The sequence below is a fragment of the Vulpes vulpes genome, chromosome 9 (assembly GCF_048418805.1).
Source record: "Vulpes vulpes isolate BD-2025 chromosome 9, VulVul3, whole genome shotgun sequence".
Taxonomy (NCBI): domain Eukaryota; kingdom Metazoa; phylum Chordata; class Mammalia; order Carnivora; family Canidae; genus Vulpes; species Vulpes vulpes.
In genome coordinates this window covers 79,727,770-79,749,545 of record NC_132788.1, presented here as the reverse complement: position 1 = coordinate 79,749,545, position 21,776 = coordinate 79,727,770, and the positions used below count along the sequence as shown (strand labels likewise).

At 40.2% G+C, this 21,776-nt stretch overlaps 1 protein-coding gene across 2 annotated transcripts in view; it reads right to left on the bottom strand.

Annotated features, from left to right (window-relative positions):
• ADAMTS9 (ADAM metallopeptidase with thrombospondin type 1 motif 9) overlaps positions 1 to 21,776 on the bottom strand; it is a 160,037-nt gene that overhangs the window by 123,496 nt on the left and 14,765 nt on the right. Inside the window, exons 4-8 of one of the 2 annotated variants that reach the window (XM_025985181.2) lie at positions 5,225 to 5,514; positions 2,898 to 2,981; positions 2,681 to 2,796; positions 1,698 to 1,738; positions 1,478 to 1,583 (exon numbers count right to left, since the gene is read on the bottom strand). In XM_025985181.2, coding sequence (XP_025840966.2) covers positions 1,478 to 1,583; positions 1,698 to 1,738; positions 2,681 to 2,796; positions 2,898 to 2,981; positions 5,225 to 5,514 — 637 coding nt within the window. The remainder of the gene's footprint in view (positions 1 to 1,477; positions 1,584 to 1,697; positions 1,739 to 2,680; positions 2,797 to 2,897; positions 2,982 to 5,224; positions 5,515 to 21,776) is intronic. The other variant, XM_025985185.2, reaches the window with a different exon arrangement.

The following is a 21,776-nucleotide window of genomic DNA, read 5'->3' as shown; positions in this document are numbered from 1 at the left end:
ATGCCATCTTATTCTTTATGGTCAAATCTAACCTCCTATTTAAAGGTCTAAAGGAATTTCCTAGACTTTATGCAAAACAAACAAAAATCCCCAAAAGATTCTATTAAAATAAGTTTGGGAACACTGAGTTAAGCAAAACTCAGCAGTTTATTTTAATACAGTACTTGTCAGAGCCTTTACTTTATGCCACTGAGCTTTGTGACTCTAAGCAGGGCTAGACCAGGAAGAAAAAAGTTTTTAAATTACTTGAGTATGAAACTCCTTTTTATTTTTTTCCCCCGACAGACCATTCTCTTGGAATTGTGCTGGAGACCTTGTGTCTTGGGAAATGCTGGTGGGTCAAGTTCGCAAACTGAGTTCCACAAAATCTTTGAGTTTCACAAAAATATTTCAGAAACCAAAAGGACCGAGAGGAGGCCGATTAAGCAGGACTCTGGCCTACTACAACTGCTTAATGAAAGCCGTGCTTTGTTTGTGCTATAAATATTGGGTATCTGATAGTATTTCCTTTGGAGAAGAGAAAATTGGTGTGCTCTTAAAATATGCTTGAAAGTTACTAGTTTCAAAATATACCCATTATATGCTGAACTAAACTGGAGATGCCTCTACATATGCATCTTATCTTTACCTGTAGAACAGCACACAACACATAGGTGCCTTCAAAAAGCATTTGTTGAATAAAAAAACCCTTGCTTAATAGATTATTTACCTTTAAACAAAGTTACCACTGACCTATCCATTGATGTACAACTCTATCAGTGACAACTCTTGAGAAAATTATTTTTAAAAGATATGGCATAAGAAATTAAATCATTCTAGAAAGAAAACAATGCAGATCAAAAATCACAATCATTTCTAGTAACTTTACACTGTTTTACCCCACATTCTAGCTATGCTCTGTTTCTAAAGAACAAAAAGGAAAAGCCAATTTCACAATAACCACTAAGTGACCACGGTTAGGAAATGTTCTCTTCTCTGTATCTTTGTTCCATCTCTTCCCTAAAAGAGGGACATCACTGCGCCCGGAGGCTAAATGTCTGAATGAAAGCCTTATACGTCTACAGTCAGGAACAATCTGGGTCTGCGAAAATCTTGTGAACCAGAGCAATGAAGGGAGACCCTCTCAGATAAAGATGTTACACCAGGAAAGTTTCCTAAGCTAATGCACCATTTGCTTCAGTGGATGGCTGGAAAGGCCTCATTTCTCCAACTCCCAGAAAGAAAGGAAAATACTAGATATTTCACAGAAAATGTGTGTAGGTAAAGCAAAGACATGTCAGCTATGGCTGAAGAGGGGCTGCTGTGCTACTCACAGTCATTTTTCCCAACTAGAGTCAAAGCTCTTTAACCCTGAAGCCTTTGTTATGACTCAAAAAGTGCCCTCTGCTCTCTGAGGTCAAGAGGATCCTCTCTGATGCAAAGGAAGAAAAGTTTGAGGTCACTCTGAATTAAATAAAAATATGGCAAGGAAACGTACACATGGCCCAGTTCATGGGCTATTGTGAAAGCTGTACTCAGTCCACTGTCCTCACTGATAGAACAGCTTCTGTAGGGATCACAGATGGTACCCAGCTCAGCAAGACCTATTCAGAGGGGGGAAAAAAGAAGAAGGATTTACTTTACAAAGCAATTGTGACTTGGAATAAAAACATGTAATAAACTGTTGTAGCCATAGAGGATACGCACAGCAGACTCACCTAAGGTATCACATTTGTCATGAGCTCTGCAGATATCCTGTCTGAAAGGAAAGCAGACTTAGGGCCATGACGACACCAAAGAGTAAATGTCAATACAAGCAAACACCTGATAGTCTTCTAGGCATTCACGACAGTGTCTACCTCATCGAGGAGGAGGCTACAACAAGCCAATTAAGAAGGCCACGGGTCTGTAACTCAAAAAAGCCTGGTAACCAGTGATGTAAGGATTAAAAGCTACATCAGGAGGGCTTCTTTGGCCACAGGGGTAGCCACAGAGCAAGTAAAATAAACTCTCCAGCCTGGGCTTTCCCTCCTACAGTGGCATGAGTGATTCTAGTCTGTTTGTGAACATTCCTGAGAAGGCTCTTAACACTCATTTCAGTTCACTTACGAGTAAGTGATTGTGACTATATCCGAGGTGGCCAACAGGAAACACAAGCAGGCCAGCACTCCTCTCTGTTGCCCTGTACAGCATTTTAAATAGTTTTGAGAAAGTAGCTACCATGTAAAAATTTGGAAGATTTCACTCAAAACAAAAAGTCCATATTGCTGACCTCTTGCAAAATCACAGAAGCTGGCAACGCTAGATGCGTTTGTGACATGGTAACAACCAGCTCCATATGAATAGCACCTGCCTTTGGTCTAAGGGTGTTTCCTGTTTGGCCCGCCTAACACATCTACTGACTACCTGGCACCTGTTGGCTAGCAGTTCTCAGCCAGGGGTGATTTTGCTCCCCACCCCAGAGGGCATTTGACAATGCCTGGAGACATTGTTGGTTGTCACAGTCAAGAGGAGAGGCTGCCACGGACAGATAGTAGGTAGAGACCATAGATACTGCTCAATGTCCTGCAATCCACAGGGCGGCCTCCACAATAGTGCTGCTTGGGAACCTGGTCCTACGGGCTGGCTAACAAGAATATATGACTTCACCCACCAACATGCTTGCAAACTGAATGATTCGAGGAATAAGAAATCCATATACCTTGTTACAAGAACAGCCGTATCGTGCTGGATTCCACCAGGGTAATTCTTGGAGTGCTGCCACTGGCAAAAATTTCTTAAAGTTGTCTGGGCATTAAAAGATATGGAAGGTCCTTCCTAAATGCAGAAAAGAATTATGATTGGCCCATTGTACCAACACCAATCCGATATGCCATTTCGGATACATATACAAGAAAGAAGAAAAAAAACTTTATTACCTGTTCATTATGAATCACAACTAAGTTCACAATAACAATATTAATTAAATTTCCAATACTTGGGTCTTTATAGATAGAGGCTACCTGCAACCGAGATAAATTTTTCAAGGTTAATTGTGAACTCTGTGTAAGCAATAAGCAATTCACTTCTTACGCTGGGCTCCACCTCTTTCCACGTTTCACGCAACATATGCATTTTGTCGTTTTGAATTTGCATTCATTCCGCAAACATTTATTAAAGCTCTCTTTGAAAAATTCATAGATGGCAGTTTCAGATAATAATGAATCCCAACAAGTTTAAATTTCAAAGTGTTTTCCTTGGAAATTGCATCGCCACGCAACTTAACAGTTTTCTGTGCCAAAACACTGGATATTAAGTTTTGATCAAGCTCTTTCAACCCAGTTGAAGTCCCAGATTGCCCAATTATGGAATTTCACATGGACCACATGTTTGCTAATACTGCTGCTCTTCGTGCTTACCTCCCATTTGTCTTCTTCACAACCCAGTAGCCCATTTTGTTTTGTTTTGTTTTTTCCATTATTATTGCTAATCATGAAAGCTAACGTTCACTGCATGCTTATTGTGGACTTGACCCTCGCTGAAAATTGCATATGCATTTGCATCTAGTCCCCACAGCAAAAATCTCTGCACAAGTGAGAAAACTAAGGCTCAGAGAATTTAAGTAACTTTCCCAAGACTCTGCAGTGGTGAGTGGCACAGTCAGAAAAGCTCAACCTACATCAGCGTGACCCAATATCCAGGCTCATAACTGAAATTCTTCTGAAAGGTCTGAATTTATGGGTTGGAAATAGACTTGAGTCTGGGCAAGGTGTGATTAGGATTTTTTTCTCCCTCGTCCAGGACAGGAGAGGGCTGGAGCACATGGGGCTGAGCATGGGGAAGGGAGGAGAGGGGAGAGTGTGGAGCAGGCAGGTTAAGGGATTGGGGTGGGGAGCACAAGGGAGCGGTTCACAGCGGTGAGGGGAAGACAAGAAGAACCACTGGACAGGGAAAGCAAAGAACTCTTAAAGCACCTGTGACTCAAATTCGGTCGTTTTTCACATTCTTTTGGGAAATCTATTAAAAGTAGGCTCCCGTTCATATAAAGTAAGGTCAATCCATTAGAATAAACGCTGTGTTTTACATATTGTTCTAAAAACGGTGTGTGACAATGTTCTGTTTTACTTTGAAAAAAAGTTGTATCTGCATACAAACTTGAGTTGTGCTGTCCAGCATGGTGGCCACTTGCCACACATGGCTACCGAGCACTGGAAATGTGGCTTTATGTCTAAATGAGATGTACTGTTGAATGTAAACACATACTGCATTTTAAGACTTCGTATGAGTCTAAAATGAGATGTACTGCTGAGTATAAACACAGATTGCATTTTAAGACTTAGTATGAAAAAAAAAGAGCAAAATATCTCCTTTGCAATTTTTGAAATGACAGCATTTTGGTAGAAAATAATATACATCATTAAAACTAATTTTCCTTGTTTCTTGTTAAATTACGTACGTGGCTTGCATTATATTTCTCCTGGGCAGTGCTGGTTAGAAACATATGCAAAAAAGAACTTTTAACAGTGGTGGCCTCTGGAAGGCGCCAGGGTAGGTAATGGCACTTCTTTTTCATGATTAGTCTTTCGTTCTGTTAGATTTCTTTTTTTTTTCTTAAAAATGTAAATCTATTGATTTCTCAATTCAAAGTGAGAGTAGGAAAATAGAGAGGGAGAGGTGAGGAGGTGTGAGGTGTGGGCCTCACCCCAGGGCTACTAAATTAGAATCCTGGGGAAGAGAAACAAAGGCAGGCAGGCAGCTGCAATTCAAAGAGCTCCCAGGTGACTCTGATTCACAACCGGCATCCAACTGTCTTACTACAGACACATACCTGGCTGTGCAAGTTTCTATCTCAGAGGAAGAGCACTGGGTTTAGGAAGTGGACTATCTAGAGGTCACATGCAGTCCCTAAGCCACTTACTAGCTTTACAAGACCATGGGCAAGTGGCCCAGCTCCTCTGAGGCTCAGTTTTCTTATCTATGAAATGGGGATGATAATCTCCCCTAGCAGACTTGCCAGGAGGATTAGAAATGATGCCTTTTAACTAACTACAAAGCACATTGTCTAACAGAATGAACACTCGATACTGTCACCGTTGTTGTCAATACAAAAAGGCAGCCAATACATAATCTTAGGTTCTCTTCGGTCACTTGCCTGAATCGTTGGAATGCCAGCCCTGAGAATGATCCTCCAAAGCACTGGGTGGAAACCCATTTCCCAATGGCACATTTAAGGACTCATAAATCACCTTCTTTTGAATGTACTTACAATTGACATTAGAGTTAAAATATAGTGTTGAAGGTTTGTTCCATGGTATAAAACCATTCTGTAGTCTGCCACCACCATCACTTCTACAAACCGTGGATAGGATAAAAAACGCTTTGTTCTTCTGTGGGTCCTCTTTTCTCTTGTGCTGTCCGTCTTGTTACCATAGGCAGAAAGCGCCTTTGTTGCTAAGCTGCTCCTTAATCCCGCCACATCATCAGCCAGGCTATGCCTTGCTCCCCATCTTCTCCTTCTCATTTTCCTCTTGTCTTTGCTGTGACTATTTTTGTGTTCTGCAACAAATTGGATGGCATGCATTACATTTCAACCCACTTCTCTTTCATAGTAAGATTTAATTTGCCACATCTTAAAATGATGCCTCTGTTGTCAAATTACCTACAAAATCAAGTTCTACACACTGTGGACTCTCCAGGAGAAACTCAATCTGTGCTCTCTCATCTAAATGACTAAGGACTTGAAAGGGAAACAATTGCCTATGACTGTTTTCATTTGGTGACAAAAGTCTTGCTGGGGTTTAAGTGGTTTTCATTTATTGTTCTTTGCCATAGATATAGACAGGGCCAGCACAGGTACTGAGCTTCACAGAATGGAAATAGAGATGTTTCCTACACACTGCTCTTGATACACAATGAGCTATAGTATAAAGAGGTCTGAGAGGTGGCCAGGCTAATAGACAATACAAAGGAACTCTAGAAAATGCATGACAAGGTATTTTTCTATTACTGCATGAAATCATTATAATATGTGAAATGTAAGAAGATGCTATTCAACGCCTCTGAATTTTTAATTAATTTCTTTCAGGGCTCAGTTAAGGAAATAGATTAAACTCAGAGAAGATGAAGAGGCTGTTGGGTCAGTGATGTAGAATGCTTGATCAGCCCTACTCATTCTGACTCTTGCCTAGGTATGTCATCAGTTCTATACAATCCTGCCGCTCAAACTGTGGTCCGTGGGCCAGCAGTGGCAGCCCCTTCAAACTTGTGGGAAATGCTCCTCTGCCCCACTCCAGACCTAATAAACCAGAATCTTCAGTTTAATGAGATCTCCAGATGATTCATATCCATGTTAAGGTTTTGAGAAACGCTAGTAGGGAACCTGGCTTGAATCTTGTATTGTTGGTGAAAATATTCAAATACCAAGTCATCAACCACACAGTAAACAGAATAAGCATAAAAGTGCCTGCCCAAATAGGCTCTGAGTAAAAACAGAATTTAATCCATTATCTTGCCTATCATCTCATAAATGTGCTTTATAGTTTTAATGCTGGCAGCTTGTAGTTTAAAACAGGCAACAGAATTGTACAACTGACGAGTATGCTTACCTAAGATACAAAGAATAGAATTTATTATACCAATAACAACAACAACAAAGGTTAAATTGGAAGTGGTTTCATTTTGGAAGGGTTCAAATATTTGATCATAAAAACCATTGCTAAAACAATCCATTTAGGCCAGGATGTGTATTTTGCCTGATTGTTTGCAGTTGTTAAAAAATAGTGAAATCAGTACACACTGTCGAACAAGTTTTATGTGGTCCAGCCATAGATCACATAACTACCCCAAAGTCTGGTACACAGTAGGATTCAATATGACAATCTTTTCTGCCAGTGTCTTTTGAGAACATCCATATATGTTATAACCAAGCCATATGGGTATTTACACTATTTTTCAGTTATTGAATGACTGTGGAACACATACTAGTCAAGTACCTACTATGGGCCAAGCATTGAACTAGGCTGTTTTGTGCAAGTTATCTCACAATTCCTCTCAAAATGAGAAAATTAACGGTTACTTTATAGATGAGGGAAATAAGTCTCAAAGAGATTGAGCAACTTGTCCAATGTCACATAGCAGAAAGTGGTGGTATGAGGCGTCAGACATGGGTTTGATCTATACCCTAAAATGTACTCTAGTAGAGCAAGATTTCTCAAGAGCCCTGGATTGGGATGGGTACATGGTTTGGTTAAATCTCAACTGAACAAGGAAGGCATGTAGGTATTTTCACAAAGACTAGCTTTTTACAACAGGTGTATGGAGGCCATGTTGAAAATCAAGTGGTTTTTAATACATGAAGAAACAATGTCATTCATTTTATGAAAGAGAAACAATTTTGTTTAATGTCTCCTGTAAAGGCTTAATATAATTATTATGATCAGTAAAGTTTCAAAGATTTTAAAGTCTCATTTTTCTTTCTATTTCAATCAATTTATGCTCTAATCTTTATTATTTTCTTTTCTCTTCAGGCTATAGATTCCTTTTCTCTTCCTTTTCTGGTGTCTTTTTTTAAAAAGATTGATTGATTTGAGAGAGTGAGTGAGCGAGCTAGAGAGCAAAAACAGGAGGAGGGGCAGAGGTAAAGGGAAAGAGAAACTCAAGCAGATTCTATGCTGGGGTGCAGCCTGAAGCGGGGCTTGATCTCACAACCCTGAGATCACCACCTGAGACAAAACCAAGAATCAGATGCTTAACCAACTGAACCACCCAGGTCCCCCTCTTTTCTAGTATCTTAAAGGAGAAGGTTAGATTATTGATTTGAGATAGTTTTTCTTTCTTAATAGAGCCATCAATGGTTCTAAATTTCCCTTCAGGCACTGTTATACCTGCATCCCTGAAATTCTGGTATGTTCTATCTTCATGCTTATTCATCTCAAACTATTTTCCAACCTCCCTTTTGACCTATTGGTTACTTCAGCATGTGCTGTTTACTTTCCACATATTTTTGAATTTCCTTTTTTTTTTTTTTATGTTTTTGATTTCTACTTTCATTCTATTGTAGTCAGGTGGTACTACGTATTACCTCCATCCTTTTAAGTTTATTGAGGTTTTTTGTTTTTGTTTTTGTTTTTATGGCCTAGTGTATGATCTAATCTGGAGAATGTTCCATGTGCACATCACAAGAATCTGCATCCTGTTGTCGCTGCACGGAGTGTTGTATAGATATCTGTTGCGTGTTGTTGGTTTACAGTGTCACTTAAGTTTTCTACTTCCTGTTGATCTTCTGTCTCTCTGCTCTAACCATTATTGAACATAGATAGGATTTTAAAGTCTTAACAATTATGTGAATTGTCAATTTGTCCCTTTATTTCTGTCAGGTTCTGCTTCCTGTATGTGGTGCTCTGTTAGGAAGTGCATGTATATTTATACTGGTTAAATCTTCCTCCTGAATTGGCTCTTTTCTTAAAATTATTATACATGTTGATAAACTTTATCAACAAAGTAATGTGAAGGAATCCAGTCAGTACATGATTCCAGTCCTAGGAAATGTCCACAATAGGTAAATCAAAAGAGAGAGAAAGTAGATTAGTTGCTGGAGGTGGGGCAGGGATTTGAGGGGTTGAGAGCTACAGGGTACAGTGTTTCTTTTTCAAGTGATAAAGATGTCCTAAAAGTAATGGTGATGATGGTCACACGTATCTATGAATGTACCAAAAGCCATTAAATTGGACAGTTTACGAGGATGAATTGTATGGTATGTGAGTTTTATCTCAAAAAAGCTGTTTAAAAAAGAAAATATGTCACTTGGTTTGTGAAAAAGAAATAATCCTTACTTAAGGTCTTCCAGAAATATTTTGATTTATCAGAGAGAAGTATACTTGCAGTGGGAAAAACACTCAGGAAATGCTGTATTCACTTTTTGACCACTGACAGGGAAAAATATACTCTCAGAGTATCATCAAAGGGGAGGTGTGAAAATCTGAGCAGGAACTCAGGCACTAACTGGAAACAAGGTATACTTATTTAAATAACAGAGCTAAAGAATTTCAGGCATTAATCACAAAAGACTACAATTTATAACAGAGAACAACACATGTAAATTTTACATTTCATTTACAAGTAACCTGTGTATCAAAAAAATAATTCAGTATACTTTACGAAAAAATAAGAATAAAATTACTTCATCAGAATCAAAAACACCTTCTAATATACAATACTTCCCAGTCTTTTACCCATCTGATCTTTAATCCTCACAAGTTAGAATCCTATTTTTTTTTAAGATTTTTATTTATTTATTCATGAAACACACACACACACACACACACACACACAGAGAGAGAGAGAGAGAGAGAGGCAGAGACACAGGCAGAGGGAGAAGCAGGCTCCATGCAGGGAGCCTGATGTGGGACTCGATCCCAGGACCCCAGGATCACGCCCTGGGTCGAAGGAAGGCGCTGAACCGCTGGGCCACCCAGGGATCCCCTAGAATCCTATTTAGTGACCTAATTAGCTCAACTAATTTCAACCACTTTATCCATTTTAACAGGCAAATTTTAATTTAACATTAAAAATCATATGAGCTTTAAGGATTCAAATATTCACAATAGCTATAAATGCATGAACATTTTTATTGAGAACTGAAAATACAGAAATTACAACTTGTATACCTACTGAACTCCCCTGCCTCTGAATAGAATCTGTAATAACAGAGAATAATTTCCACCAAGGGACATATGGTATTAAGATAAAAAGAAAGTCATCCACATTTCTCTTTAATGACCTTGTTGCATAATAGAATTGAGGCTTGTGTTTCAAATTTGCAAGGGCACTTTGCTACTAGTTTTATCAGAATGGGCTACATAATGAAATTTTGCTCTGGTGGAAAGCACAGTACAAATTGTGTACTTTTGCTCTTCCTTCCCCCTCCCCCCCAACACATAGCTTTATATATTAGCACTTTTTATTGAGATATAATTTATAGAGGCTCTTGGGTGGCTCAGTCAGTTAAGTGTTTGACTCTTGATTTCTGCTCATATTATGATCTCAGGGTCCTGAGATTGAGCACATCAAGCTCTGCACCCAGTGGGGAGTCTGCTTGAGATCCTCTCTTTCCCTTTCCCTCAGCCCCTCCCTGTCCTCTCTTCTTCTTTAAAAAAAAAAAAAAGACAATTTACATAGCCATAAAATTCATCCTTTCAAAGGGTATAATTCAGTGGTTTTTAACATATTCATAAAGTTGTGTGACATCACCATTATCTGATTTTAGAATATTTTCATTGCCCCCTAAAGAAACCCTATACCCACTAGTGGTCACTCCCCCTCTTTCTCTCCTGCCCCTGGAAACCACTAACCTATGTTTTGTATCTATGGATTTGCCTATTTTGTCATTTCATACAAATGGAGTCCTACAACATGTTTTCTTCTGTGATTGGCTTCTTTCACATTTTATTTATTCATTCTTTAATTGGTAGGCATTTGGGTGAACAACTCAGTTGAATAATACTGCTATGAATGTGCATGTACAAGTTTTTGTGTGACTATGTTTACCTTTTTCTTAAGTATATACCTAGAAGTAGAACTGCTGACTCATTTAGTAACATTTTAAGGAACTATTGGATTATTTTCCAAAGCGGCTACAGAATTTTCTTGCCTCTTCTTCTTCTTCTTTTTTTAAAGATTTTATTTATTTATTCATGAGGGAGAGAGATAGAGGCAGAGACACAGGCAGAGGGGGAAGCAGGATCCACACAGAGAGCCTGACACTGGATCCCAGGTCTCCAGGATCACGCCCTGGGCTGAAGGCAGATGCTGAACCTCTGAGTCACCCAGGGATCCCCAAGGAAATGCAAATTAAAACAACATTAAGATACCACCACTCATCAAGTAGAATGGCCAAAATCTGAAACACAGACAACACCAAAGGCTGACAAGGATGTTGGAAAACAGGAGTGCTCATTCATTGATGGTGGGAATGAAAAATGATATAGCCACTTTGGAAGACAGTTTGTCAGTGTTTTACAAAACTAACCATGCATATGATCTGGCAATCATGCTTTTGGTATTTTCCCAGAGGAGATGTCCACAGAAAAACCGGCACATGGATATCTATGGCTAATATTCTTATTTGCAAAACTTGGAAGCAATTAAGATGTCCTTCAGTAGGTGAATGAATAAACTGTGCCAGACAATGGAATGTTATTCAAAGCTAAAAAGAAATGAGTTAGCAAGCCATGTAAAGACATAAAGGGACCTTAAATGCATACTGTTAAGTGAAAGAAGCCAATCTAAAAAGGCTATACACTGTATGATTCCAACCATATGACATTCTGGAAAAGGAAATTATGAAGATAGCAAAATGTCGGTGGTTTGCTAGCGGTTGGGGCAAAGAGAGATGGACAGAACACAGAAGATTTTCAGAACAGTGAAAATACTCTACGAAATCATAAAGATGCATACATGTCATTTTATGCATTTGTCCAAATCCACAGAATATAAAACACTAAGAGGAAATCATAATATAAGTGTGGACTTTAGGTGATTATGATATAATCATTATGCTATGTCAACATGGATTCATCAACTAATAAATGTACCCTCTGGTGCAGGATGTAGGGGAGGCTATGCATGTGTAGGAGCAGGGGGATATATGGGAAGTTTCTGTATCTTCCTCTCATTTTTCTGTGAATCTAAAATGACTCTAAAAAATAGACTTATTACAAAACACCCACCAAAAAGCAAAAAAGCATGTGATACCTTCAAAAATCAAATGCACATTTGATTTTGCAACTTGAACCTTTGCATGCACTTGGTAAACAAATTTAGGCATACTAGACAGCTGGAAGTGGCAGTGGTGTATTTCATAAGGCCATGTCATAGGCACTTAAGTTGTAACATTTTATAACAAGAAGATGAGTTAATATTGGCTTTTACAACTGTTCTGGCCTTGCTGACTAGTACAGAGAAGCTGTACACCTCATGCTCTGAAGGGAGCAAGCTTCCAGCCCTTGTTGACCTCGGACAAATAACTGGCTCCCATTTACTCTCCACGCTCCCATTTATACAGCTGGGTAAGGACACTACCTATTTCATAGTCTTGCTCTGAGGAATAGTCAGAGATCATGCATATAAAATACCCAGCACATAGGAAAGCCACCAATAAATAGAGTTTTTTTTTCATTTTTTTTTACAAGTCATAAAGTCATAACTAAAAGGAATCATCACAGGGAGAGTGTGTAAAAATATTTTTCTGGCTTACAGTAACAATTCAAAGATAAAAACGGTTTATACCCTTAAATTATCTTTTCTAAGTCACTTCTCTAAATCTTTTTTTTTAAGTTTTATTTATTTATGATAGTCACACAGAGAGAGAAAGAGGCAGAGACACAGGCAGAGGGAGAAGCAGGCTCCATGCCAGGAGCCCGACGTGGGATTCGATCCCGGGTCTCCAGGACCGCGCCCTGGGCCAAAGGCAGGCGCAAAACCACTGCGCCACCCAGGGATCCCTCTAAGTCACTTCTCTAGACCTCCATTTTCCTGGCCTGATTCCTACTTCTATGTTAAGGTGGTCTTGAGAATTAAATTACAAAGTGTACAGAAAATTCCTTATATATTGGGACCCCTGAATGGTTCAGTCTGTTAAGCACCAGCTCTTGATTTTGGCTCAAGTCATGATCTCAAGGTCCTGGGATCAAGCCCTATCTCTGGCTCCAGCCTCCATGCTCAACAGGAAGTCTGTTTGAGAATTCTTTCTCTCCTTCTCCCCTTGCCCCTCCCCTTGCTTGTGCACTCTCTCTCTCTAAAATAAATAAATAAATCTTAAAAAAAGGAAATTCCTGATATATTATAAATTGAATTCTAAAAATTACTTCTTGAACACCTATTTTGTGCAAGGCACCAGAGCTAGGTAAGGTGAAATAAACAACAGTAACAACGAAACAAAAATAAAACCTGGGATCAATCCTTAAAAAGAAAGTTTAAAGATTTAAGACATTCTCATTATTTAAAACCTCATAAATCCTCAGTTGGGGATCCCTGGGTGGTTCAGCGGTTCAGTGCCTGCCTTTGGCCCAGGGCGCGATCCTGGAGCCCAGGAATCAAGTCCTGTGTCAGGCTCCCGGTGCATGGAGCCTGCTTCTCCCTCTGCCTATGTCTCTGCCTCTCTCTATCTCTCTCTCTCTGTCTATCGTGAATAAATAAATAAATAAATAAATAAATAAATAAATAAAAAGAAAACGTCATAGTAAAAACAAAAAACAAAACAAAACAAAACCCTGTAACATTTGGTTATTTTTTGGTGAAAAAATATTTTAAATGAGCTTCATGTCACATTGCTAAGCAATAAAATGCATATGACATTACTAAATAACTGGAATCATTTTGGAAAACAACATCCAGGCTTTGTTACTCAGCAGTTACTCATTGAGAGTCTCACATCCACTGGGGTAGGGCTGAGGAGATTCAAATGTTAACTTTAACACAGTTGGGAAGTTAATTATTGCTATTTTCATAAGGTTTATCAAAATTTAACTGAATTTCCTTAAGGCACTGAACCACCTTGTGACCTCATGGTCTGAGTGGGCAGAGAAATCACAGCTCAGAACCAAAGGGAAGACCAGCCCCACCTCCTTCTGCTCCACCCTGGCTTGACAACCAGAAGGAAGCTGGACAGGACTCATGAGTAGGTTTTCACTTGGCTTCTGGAGGCTGACCAGCTCTGGTGCATGGCCCTGCCCTAGTGCTACTCTAGCTGCCCCTCTCTGCTTCTGAGTCTCAGTTTCTCCATCTATAAAATGAGGGTCGAGCTCCTTAAAGGGTTAACTGGGAGGCTAAAAGAGATGGCCCACAAAATACCCTCAGCGCAAAGCACAGCACACGGTAAGGATCCATCCAGTATTTACGGTGATCTGATCGTGATGACTTAGTTGTTATCTCTTCACTAGTCGTGTGCCATATATGCCCTCTTTGGGAACTAGGAGGTTGATATTAAGGTGCTTAAGTCAAACAATGCTATTTTAGAAAGGCAGGAAGGTAGGGAAGAGAGCTACGGGATGAAGACCCAGTTCCTGCCCCCATGGAACTCCCACAGGCCAGGGACAGCACATGCAGATTGACAGGGACACAGACACAGCCTGAGATGGAACTGGATCTGAACAAATGCCACAAACACTTCCACCTCAATGGCTCCAACAGCTGATGACATACAGGGAACAAAAAGTAGAGGCCGATGGCAGCTCCCCTGGCTGCCTTTGTTCTAGGCAGATCTAAGATCTGCATGAATCAGGTAGTTCAGAGAGTTAATGAAGCCTTCAGACAGGGATTCTGTAGGAGAGAAAAAGCAATGTACTGGGAACAGAGGAAGAAGGATAAACAAGCACAGTGTGTGTGTGTTGTGCGGGGGGAGGGGGGTAAAACATGAAAACAAAAACAGCCATAAAACCAATGAATGTTCTAATAATAAAGAACAATGAATTTCCAGCAAATGGGTGGGGAAGGAGCTAGGGGGGAAACTGTCTTATAAGAATGAAAACTCACGAATGTTCAATTGTTCTCAGGGTCCTCAACTTGCTCGCTTTAAAAACAAGAGTCCCTAGATACAGGGATCGTGCCCCCAAACCCATTTCTCTGTACACGGGGTGAGCTTTGGGGAAAAAACAAATGGCATGTCCCGGATCTAGTGACACTCCATGCTCAGTACAAGCAGGGAATATGTGCAAAAGGCAGTGGTGGAAGAGATTTTGCTGAGACTCCTTTTAGCTGGCCAGGACGTTTATAAACGATGTTTCCCTGAGAGTGGTTTATGGAACATTAGTCCCAGAACGTATTTCCAAAGACAAATAATGTAAGTTTGCAAAATATTACGTAAAGCATTTACATCTGGGACTTTGTCCATGCTCATTAGCATTTTAAGAACTCCAAGAAGTCTTGCAGGAAAGAAACCAGTGTACGTTTGTTTAAACACATAATTAGGGGCTCTTGGCTGGTTTACAGGGCAAGTGGTAGGAACTGACCCAGTCCTAGAAAGATAATGAGATGGAGAGAAGTATATTGGGGGGCTTTCCTTCTGAGGGTGGGGAGGAAAAGGAGATGCCACTGGAAGAAAACACTTCAGAAGCTTCTGGTAGAGTTCAAGAAGCTGAGATGGGCTGTGGGTCAAGGTGGTGGGAGGCATGACTAAAGATCATCCCACCATCTCCCAGAGAGTGGGTGCCTCTAGCCAAGTGGGGAGTCAGATTTGCTGACTCAGGCACTATACCCAAAGGCCTTGCTTCCCCTCTCTCATTCAACAACTTGCATCCCACTCAACTAAAACAGTAAAAAAGGGCTATCATCATAATAACACTGGCTGAAGTTTGATGAGTGGGTTCCTCGGTGGCAGGTGCTCTCTAAGCACTTACATGTGGATTAACTAGATAACTCCTCAGAGCAACCCAATATGGTGGGGGCTTTTATGTCCATTTCAAATTGAGGCACACCTGAAGTAATCTGAGAAAATCTTTAAGGAATATCTATTTGAGGTAGTGTAATATGCTGAACATATACAGGCCTGCATTTCACTAAGAGACTGTTTGGCCTTGCTATTAACATTCTGCAATATACTCTTCTGGAAATGCTGGTTTTGATCCATTCCATCTCTTAGCAGTAAGGGGAGGTTGGCCTTTCTGGCAGTGCGGTGCCAGTTGCCCACAGCCAGCCACCCTGCACTACCTGCAGCCTGCTTTCCATGGCCGCCTCTCAGGCCCCCTTGTGACACTTCCGAGAAGAAATAAAATGTGAGCCACACGTGGAAGTTAAAAATTTCCAGTAGCACCTTTTAAAAACACCAAGAGGAACAGATGAAATTAATCTTAATAAAAGTTTCTATTTAACCCAATATATCTAGAATATTCTCATTTCAACACATGGCACTAGCCCCATTTCGAAGGCTCAGGAGCCACCTGGGACTGCTGGCCACCACCTAGGACAGTTCATTCTAGGTGTTTCCAGAGTGAATACTGGATCCAACACACTTATTCCAGGTAAATATGGGCTTGGGACTCAGAGGGACCTGTGCTGAAATCCCAGTTGCTCCTTCATTCCATCTGAGTGACTTCAGGCAAGTCATTTAAGTTCTTTCTGCCTCAATTTCCTCATCTGTGAAATGGGGATAATGATAGTTTCTCCCTGATAGGGTGGTGGGGAGGATGAAAGGACTTCATACACGAAAAGTCAGGAAACAGGGCTGGGGCAAAAAACCCTTTAGGGGCATTGGCTGCAGTGCCCTCATGACCCAGGCTGAGCACCCCTTCAGGCTGTTGAAATCAAGAGGCCCCAAGGCTTGCTGCTGTGCTATCTGACACTTCACTGCAGCTGTAGGTGGCCCCAGGCTCAATGTGGTGCCTGTGGGAGGTCGGAGGTATCACTCCCCTATCAGAGATTAAAGAGCAGTTGGCGCTGGAGCTCTTTAAAAAGCCTCCTAAGCAACTCCTAGGGAGCCTATCTCCCACATTCCTTTGATACCTGTCTCCTAGCTTACACCGCCACTGAGGACTAGTTTACAAACCACTGCCTGCAGTACAGGTTCTTTCCCGTCCTCGGGTCCATGCCTCAGCCACCATGGAAATGACAGGTCACAGGGATATATTATAATCTGATTATATATTGGAACCCCCTGGGAATGCTCCCCAGCCACAGGCCACCTTCCTGCAGCACCCTGGCCCAGCCCAGATATTTTGTTGCTTTAATTTCAGCTGCTGCTGTGATGACTTTAATCCCCTAAATGAATGAAAAGCCTGATATCTTTCTCTATGGCATTGAAATAGTTTCTTAAAAGGATCTCACTAGTATATTCTTTTTATTTTAAGTACTGTACTGTATTTATTGATATCATAAGTTTATATAGTCTGTTTGCAAGATGAACCATCTATCATTATCTACATCAATATTGGTTTTTTTTTTGTTTTGTTTTTGTTTGTTTTTTTTTAATATATTTTTTTATAGCAGCAATGTCCACAAGAGCCAAACTGTGGAAGGAGTCTTGATGTCCATTGACAGATGAATGGATATTACTCAGCCATTAGAAAGGACAAATATCCACCATTCACTAGTTTATTCTTAATTATCTTTACACACAAAAGAAATCTGGTGGTACTTCCCAATCTCATATGAGTTGTACTTTGAGACATCATCACTGCTTCCATGGATAGCCTTTCCTTGATTTGTAGCTTGGAAAGAACACAGGCCTAGGAAGTAAGAGGCCTGCATTCAGAGCCCACTGTTTTCATTCGCCCTAGCACAAGATGATGAGCCATGATCCTCTGATCCATAAGAAGAAGAATTAGAAAAGAAGGTCTCTCTAAAGTTCTTTCCAGGATTAGAAATTTGTGAGTGCTTATTTTTTATCAAATAAAAGGAAATAATGCTGGCAAATGAAGTCCTAAGATTCACAATAGGTCAAACCCACCAGAGTCTCCTTTCTAGGTCACTGTCACTCTTAAAGAGGGTATCAAAGAAATAACCAAACAGTGGGCAGGGTGGGAGTGTAAAAGGAGACAGAACACTCCACAACAGAGAGGGACCCACAGGAAAGAAAGACATCTGTGGCAGCTGCTGTTCAGTAACGTGAAGGGAGGTGTATGGTGTGCACCTCAGTTATTCACTGCTGAAATGAATAATAGTTGCTAAAAACCATTCCCATTCTCTCTAATCTAACTTGTTACAGTGGAATAGCATCAAATATGAGAATTTGGAAACTGGCTTAAAAGAAAAAAAAAATAGAGCATAACCAGTCACCTTTGGAAAAGCCATATATTGCCCCCAAAGCATAGAAGAGGAACTTGGGACTCACGGGGTCATGTGTCCCATTCCACTTCCCGCAGGAGTATGAGGTCATACAGGGCTGAATCTCACACTACTGTCTATATCTGCCTCTTACTACCCTCAGGCTTTCTCTCCCTGCGCACACACATGTGCAAAAGAACAGTTACTCTTACATATCTGGGGCTTCCTCTCTAACTCTTTTCACCCATGAACCAACAAAGTACATTCCCACCATAAACTGCACAAGCTTGAAATTAAAAACTGTGTTTCTAGATACTAATCAGAAACAGAACAGCAGCAACATCCCTTTGCTTTTGGCACAGAAAATGGCTTTGAATAACAAGTTCAAATTCAGCCTCTCTTAGCCCACCTCTCTGCACCTGTCTTGGACAAATTCATGCTGCAATCCCTGCTGTTTTCCTGTGACACCATCCCATGACAGCATGACAGCCATGGTGCACGAAATATGTGTAATAAATCAGGGAAGCCATGTATGAAATAAGTGTGTGCAAATTAACAGAATGTAAAGACAAGCCACAGACTTGGAGGAAACAGTTGCAAACTACATATCTGATAAAGGGCTTGTATCCAGAATATATAAAGTACTCTCAAACTTCAATAATAAGAAAATAAACATTCCAATTTTTTTTAATGGGTAATAGATTTGCTCAGACACTTCACCCAAGATACATGGATAGCAAATAAAGCATATGAAGAGATATTCACATCATTAGTCATTAGGGAGATGCAAATTAGATAGCATCACACACCTGTTAGAATGGCTAAACTTAAAAAACAAAAACATACAAAATACTAGCAATACCAGGAGGAACTGGCACTTTTATACCCTGCTGACAGGACTACAAAATGGTACAGCCACTTTGAAAAGTAAATGGGCAATTTCTTATAAAATTAAACATAACATTTACCACATAAACTAGCAATCTCACTTATTGGTATTTACTCAGTTAACAAACAAACAAACTTATGTTCATTCCAAAATCTGTATGCAAATGTTCATAGTGGCTTCACTTGTAGCTGCCAAAATATTGTTCCTCAACTGGAGAATGAATAAACAGAGTGTTGTCTACCCATACAATGGAGCACTACTCAGAAATAAAAAAAAAGACAGATTCCTGACAAAGGCAACAGAATGGATAATTCTTAAATGCTCTAGACTTCATGATTCTATTTATATGGGCTTCTGGAAAAGCCCAAACCAGAGAAAATAAAAACAGGTGGTTGGGGCAGCCTGGGTGGCTCAGTGGTTTAGCGCCGCCTTCAGTCCAGGGCCTGATCCTGGAGAACCAGGATCGAGACCCACATCGCTCTCCCTGCATGGAGCCTGCTTCTCCACCTCTTTCTCTCTCTCTCTCTCTCTCTCTCTGTGTCTCTCATGAATAAATGAATAAAAAAAAAAAAAAAAAAACAGGTGGTTGACTACCAAGGACACCAGGAGTGGTTCTCAATCTTAGTTGTGATGATAGTCACATGACTATAAGCATATACCAAAACTTACAGAGCTATGTATCAGAAAGCATGAGTGCTTGCTGCATATAAATTATACCTTGTAGGAAAATGGAAAGAAAATGCGAGAAAATATTAATGGAAAGTTAATAGATTTATAAAGAAATAAATAAGTAAGTAAAATCATTGCAGAAAAATTCTGAGGCCAAGCATTTTCAACACCTGGCTCTGATTCTACTGTCCAGGGATCAATAAACATGGAAGCATTTAACCAACATTTGCCCCTGGCTTGAAGGCGCACCTTCTCAAAGTCCACCACCCACATACACACAAAGCATCATATCTTGTATTCCCTTAAGCTCCTTTTTGTGACATTCAAAATGCTTTATACTTATTGATTTTCAGTTGTACAGAATGCCTATGCAGAAAGATCTGGTTCAGGGACACCAGATCTGGCTCAGTGGTTGAGCGTATGCCTTTGGCTCAGGTCATGATTCTGGGGTCCTAGAATCAAGTCCTGCATCAGGTTCCTCATAGGGAGGCTGCTTTTCCCAATGCCTATGTCTCTGACTCTCTCTCTGTGTCTCTCATGAATAAATAAATAAAATCTTTTTTTTTTAAAGAAAGAAGTCTAGTTTATACATAAACAGGCTTGGGTCACCCATAAATGGCTCCCATAATGATTCTATTGTAAATAACCTACCTTGGGCAGATACAAAGTTAGAAAATTTATATCACAGTGGCATGATAAAATAGCCCTTAATTAAACAAGTGGATTATTCCCTTGTATGAAGAGAACCAAGAGGTTCAACAATGCCCTACTTCAAAAAGATGGCCCCCTCAGGTGACAAATCCTATGAACCGCAAATATCCCTGCCTTTGTTGAGTCTGCACACCTGACCAAATTCCCTCAGGCCCTGACCAAACACTTCTGCAGTCTCTTACATCCCTTCTTTAGAGGGGATGGGCATCATAACTGGTTTCAGGGGCTTACTGCAAAGATAAACAAATTGGCAAGCATTATATGACCCTTTTTCTTCAACAGACAACAGGTTTCTGACACTAAATGATAGAGACAATCACAATTGATGACAGCTGATGTAGAAAAGCCCTGGTTTGGGGTGCAAGGCAATAAGCCCTCTTACTGTCTCTGGATCCAGAAGCTTACCAAACAGTGCTCAAGGGAGGAGGAGGCAGGAAAGCACATCATACATCCAGGACCTGCTAACTCCAGGTCCAAATCTAACTTGCCACTTTACAAGTCCCAACTTCAGACTGACTCTCATGGGCTTCAAAACACAGGTGAGTGAAGTCCAGGAATAAGGCAGTTTTAGCAAATACTGTACATTGACAATCTTTCTATTGATAGGAGAGAGAAAGAGAGAAAGAGAGAATGAGAAGGAGAGAGAGAGAGAGAAAGAAAGAAAAGAAACAGAAAGATAGAAAGAAAGAAAGAAAGAAAGAAAGAAAGAGAAAGAAAGAAAGAAAGAAAGAAAGAAAGAAAGAAAGAAAGAAAGAAAGAAAACAGAAAGAAAAGAAAAAAGACAGAGGGATATCAATCAAGGTACTCCAGATAAAATGTCAAAATACAACCTAACCATGCTGTCCTTTTGTGCTCAATGAAATTACTCTGATTAAGTGGCTCATTCCTGGTGGCTTTGTTCTTGATACCTGCTCTGGGTTTAGGGCTGATGCTGTCCCTCCAAATGGCTGAAAATGTGACCTAACCTTATAATGATAAAGATGAATGGGTGAGTAAAAGAAGTGGAAAGGGAGAAAAACGACAGTGGGGAGCAAACCTAAAGGGGAAGGAAAATAGCAATTGAACAAGGATGACACTGGCAACCAAGTGAAAAGTTACTTGAGAGACAGAATAGCCAACTGCAATGTGCAGGTGCAGAATATGTTTAGATCACAAGCTACATAAATGACCTTTAAGAAGGCTTTGCAGGGACAGCTTGGATATATATATATTTTTTAAGATTTTACTTATTTATTCATGAGAGACACAGAGAGAGGCAGAGACACAGGCAGAGGGAGAAGCAGGCTCCATGCAGGGAGCCCAACGTGGGACTCAATCCCGGGTCTCCAGGATCATGCCCTGGGCTGAAAGTGGTGCTAAACCGCTGAGCCACCCGGGCTGCCCAAGCTTGGATAATTTTAACATATGTACTGTGTAGGTTATACGGGGGCAATTATCGCTGGTTTTGCTCAGCATGGTATATTTACATTACAGTCACATAAGAAAATACCCTCATTTTTCAGAGATGTATTCGGGAGTCTTTAGACAGGAAATGAATGTCATGATACCTGGGTTTATTTTAAAATACTCCAGCAAAAAAGGCAAAAATAGAAAGCAAACATGGGAAAGTCTTTGCTATCATTAAGTGTAGATAGTGTCTTTATGGTGGTTCATTTTACTGTTGCCTCTACTTACATCCATGTGCTTCAAGATGTTATTAGCATGCTTTTTTGAAGACATGATGAAAGATTGTTAAACAAATAAATAAGCACAAATATAAGAAAAAAAAAACAGTTCCTGTATCAGAAGTTTCTTT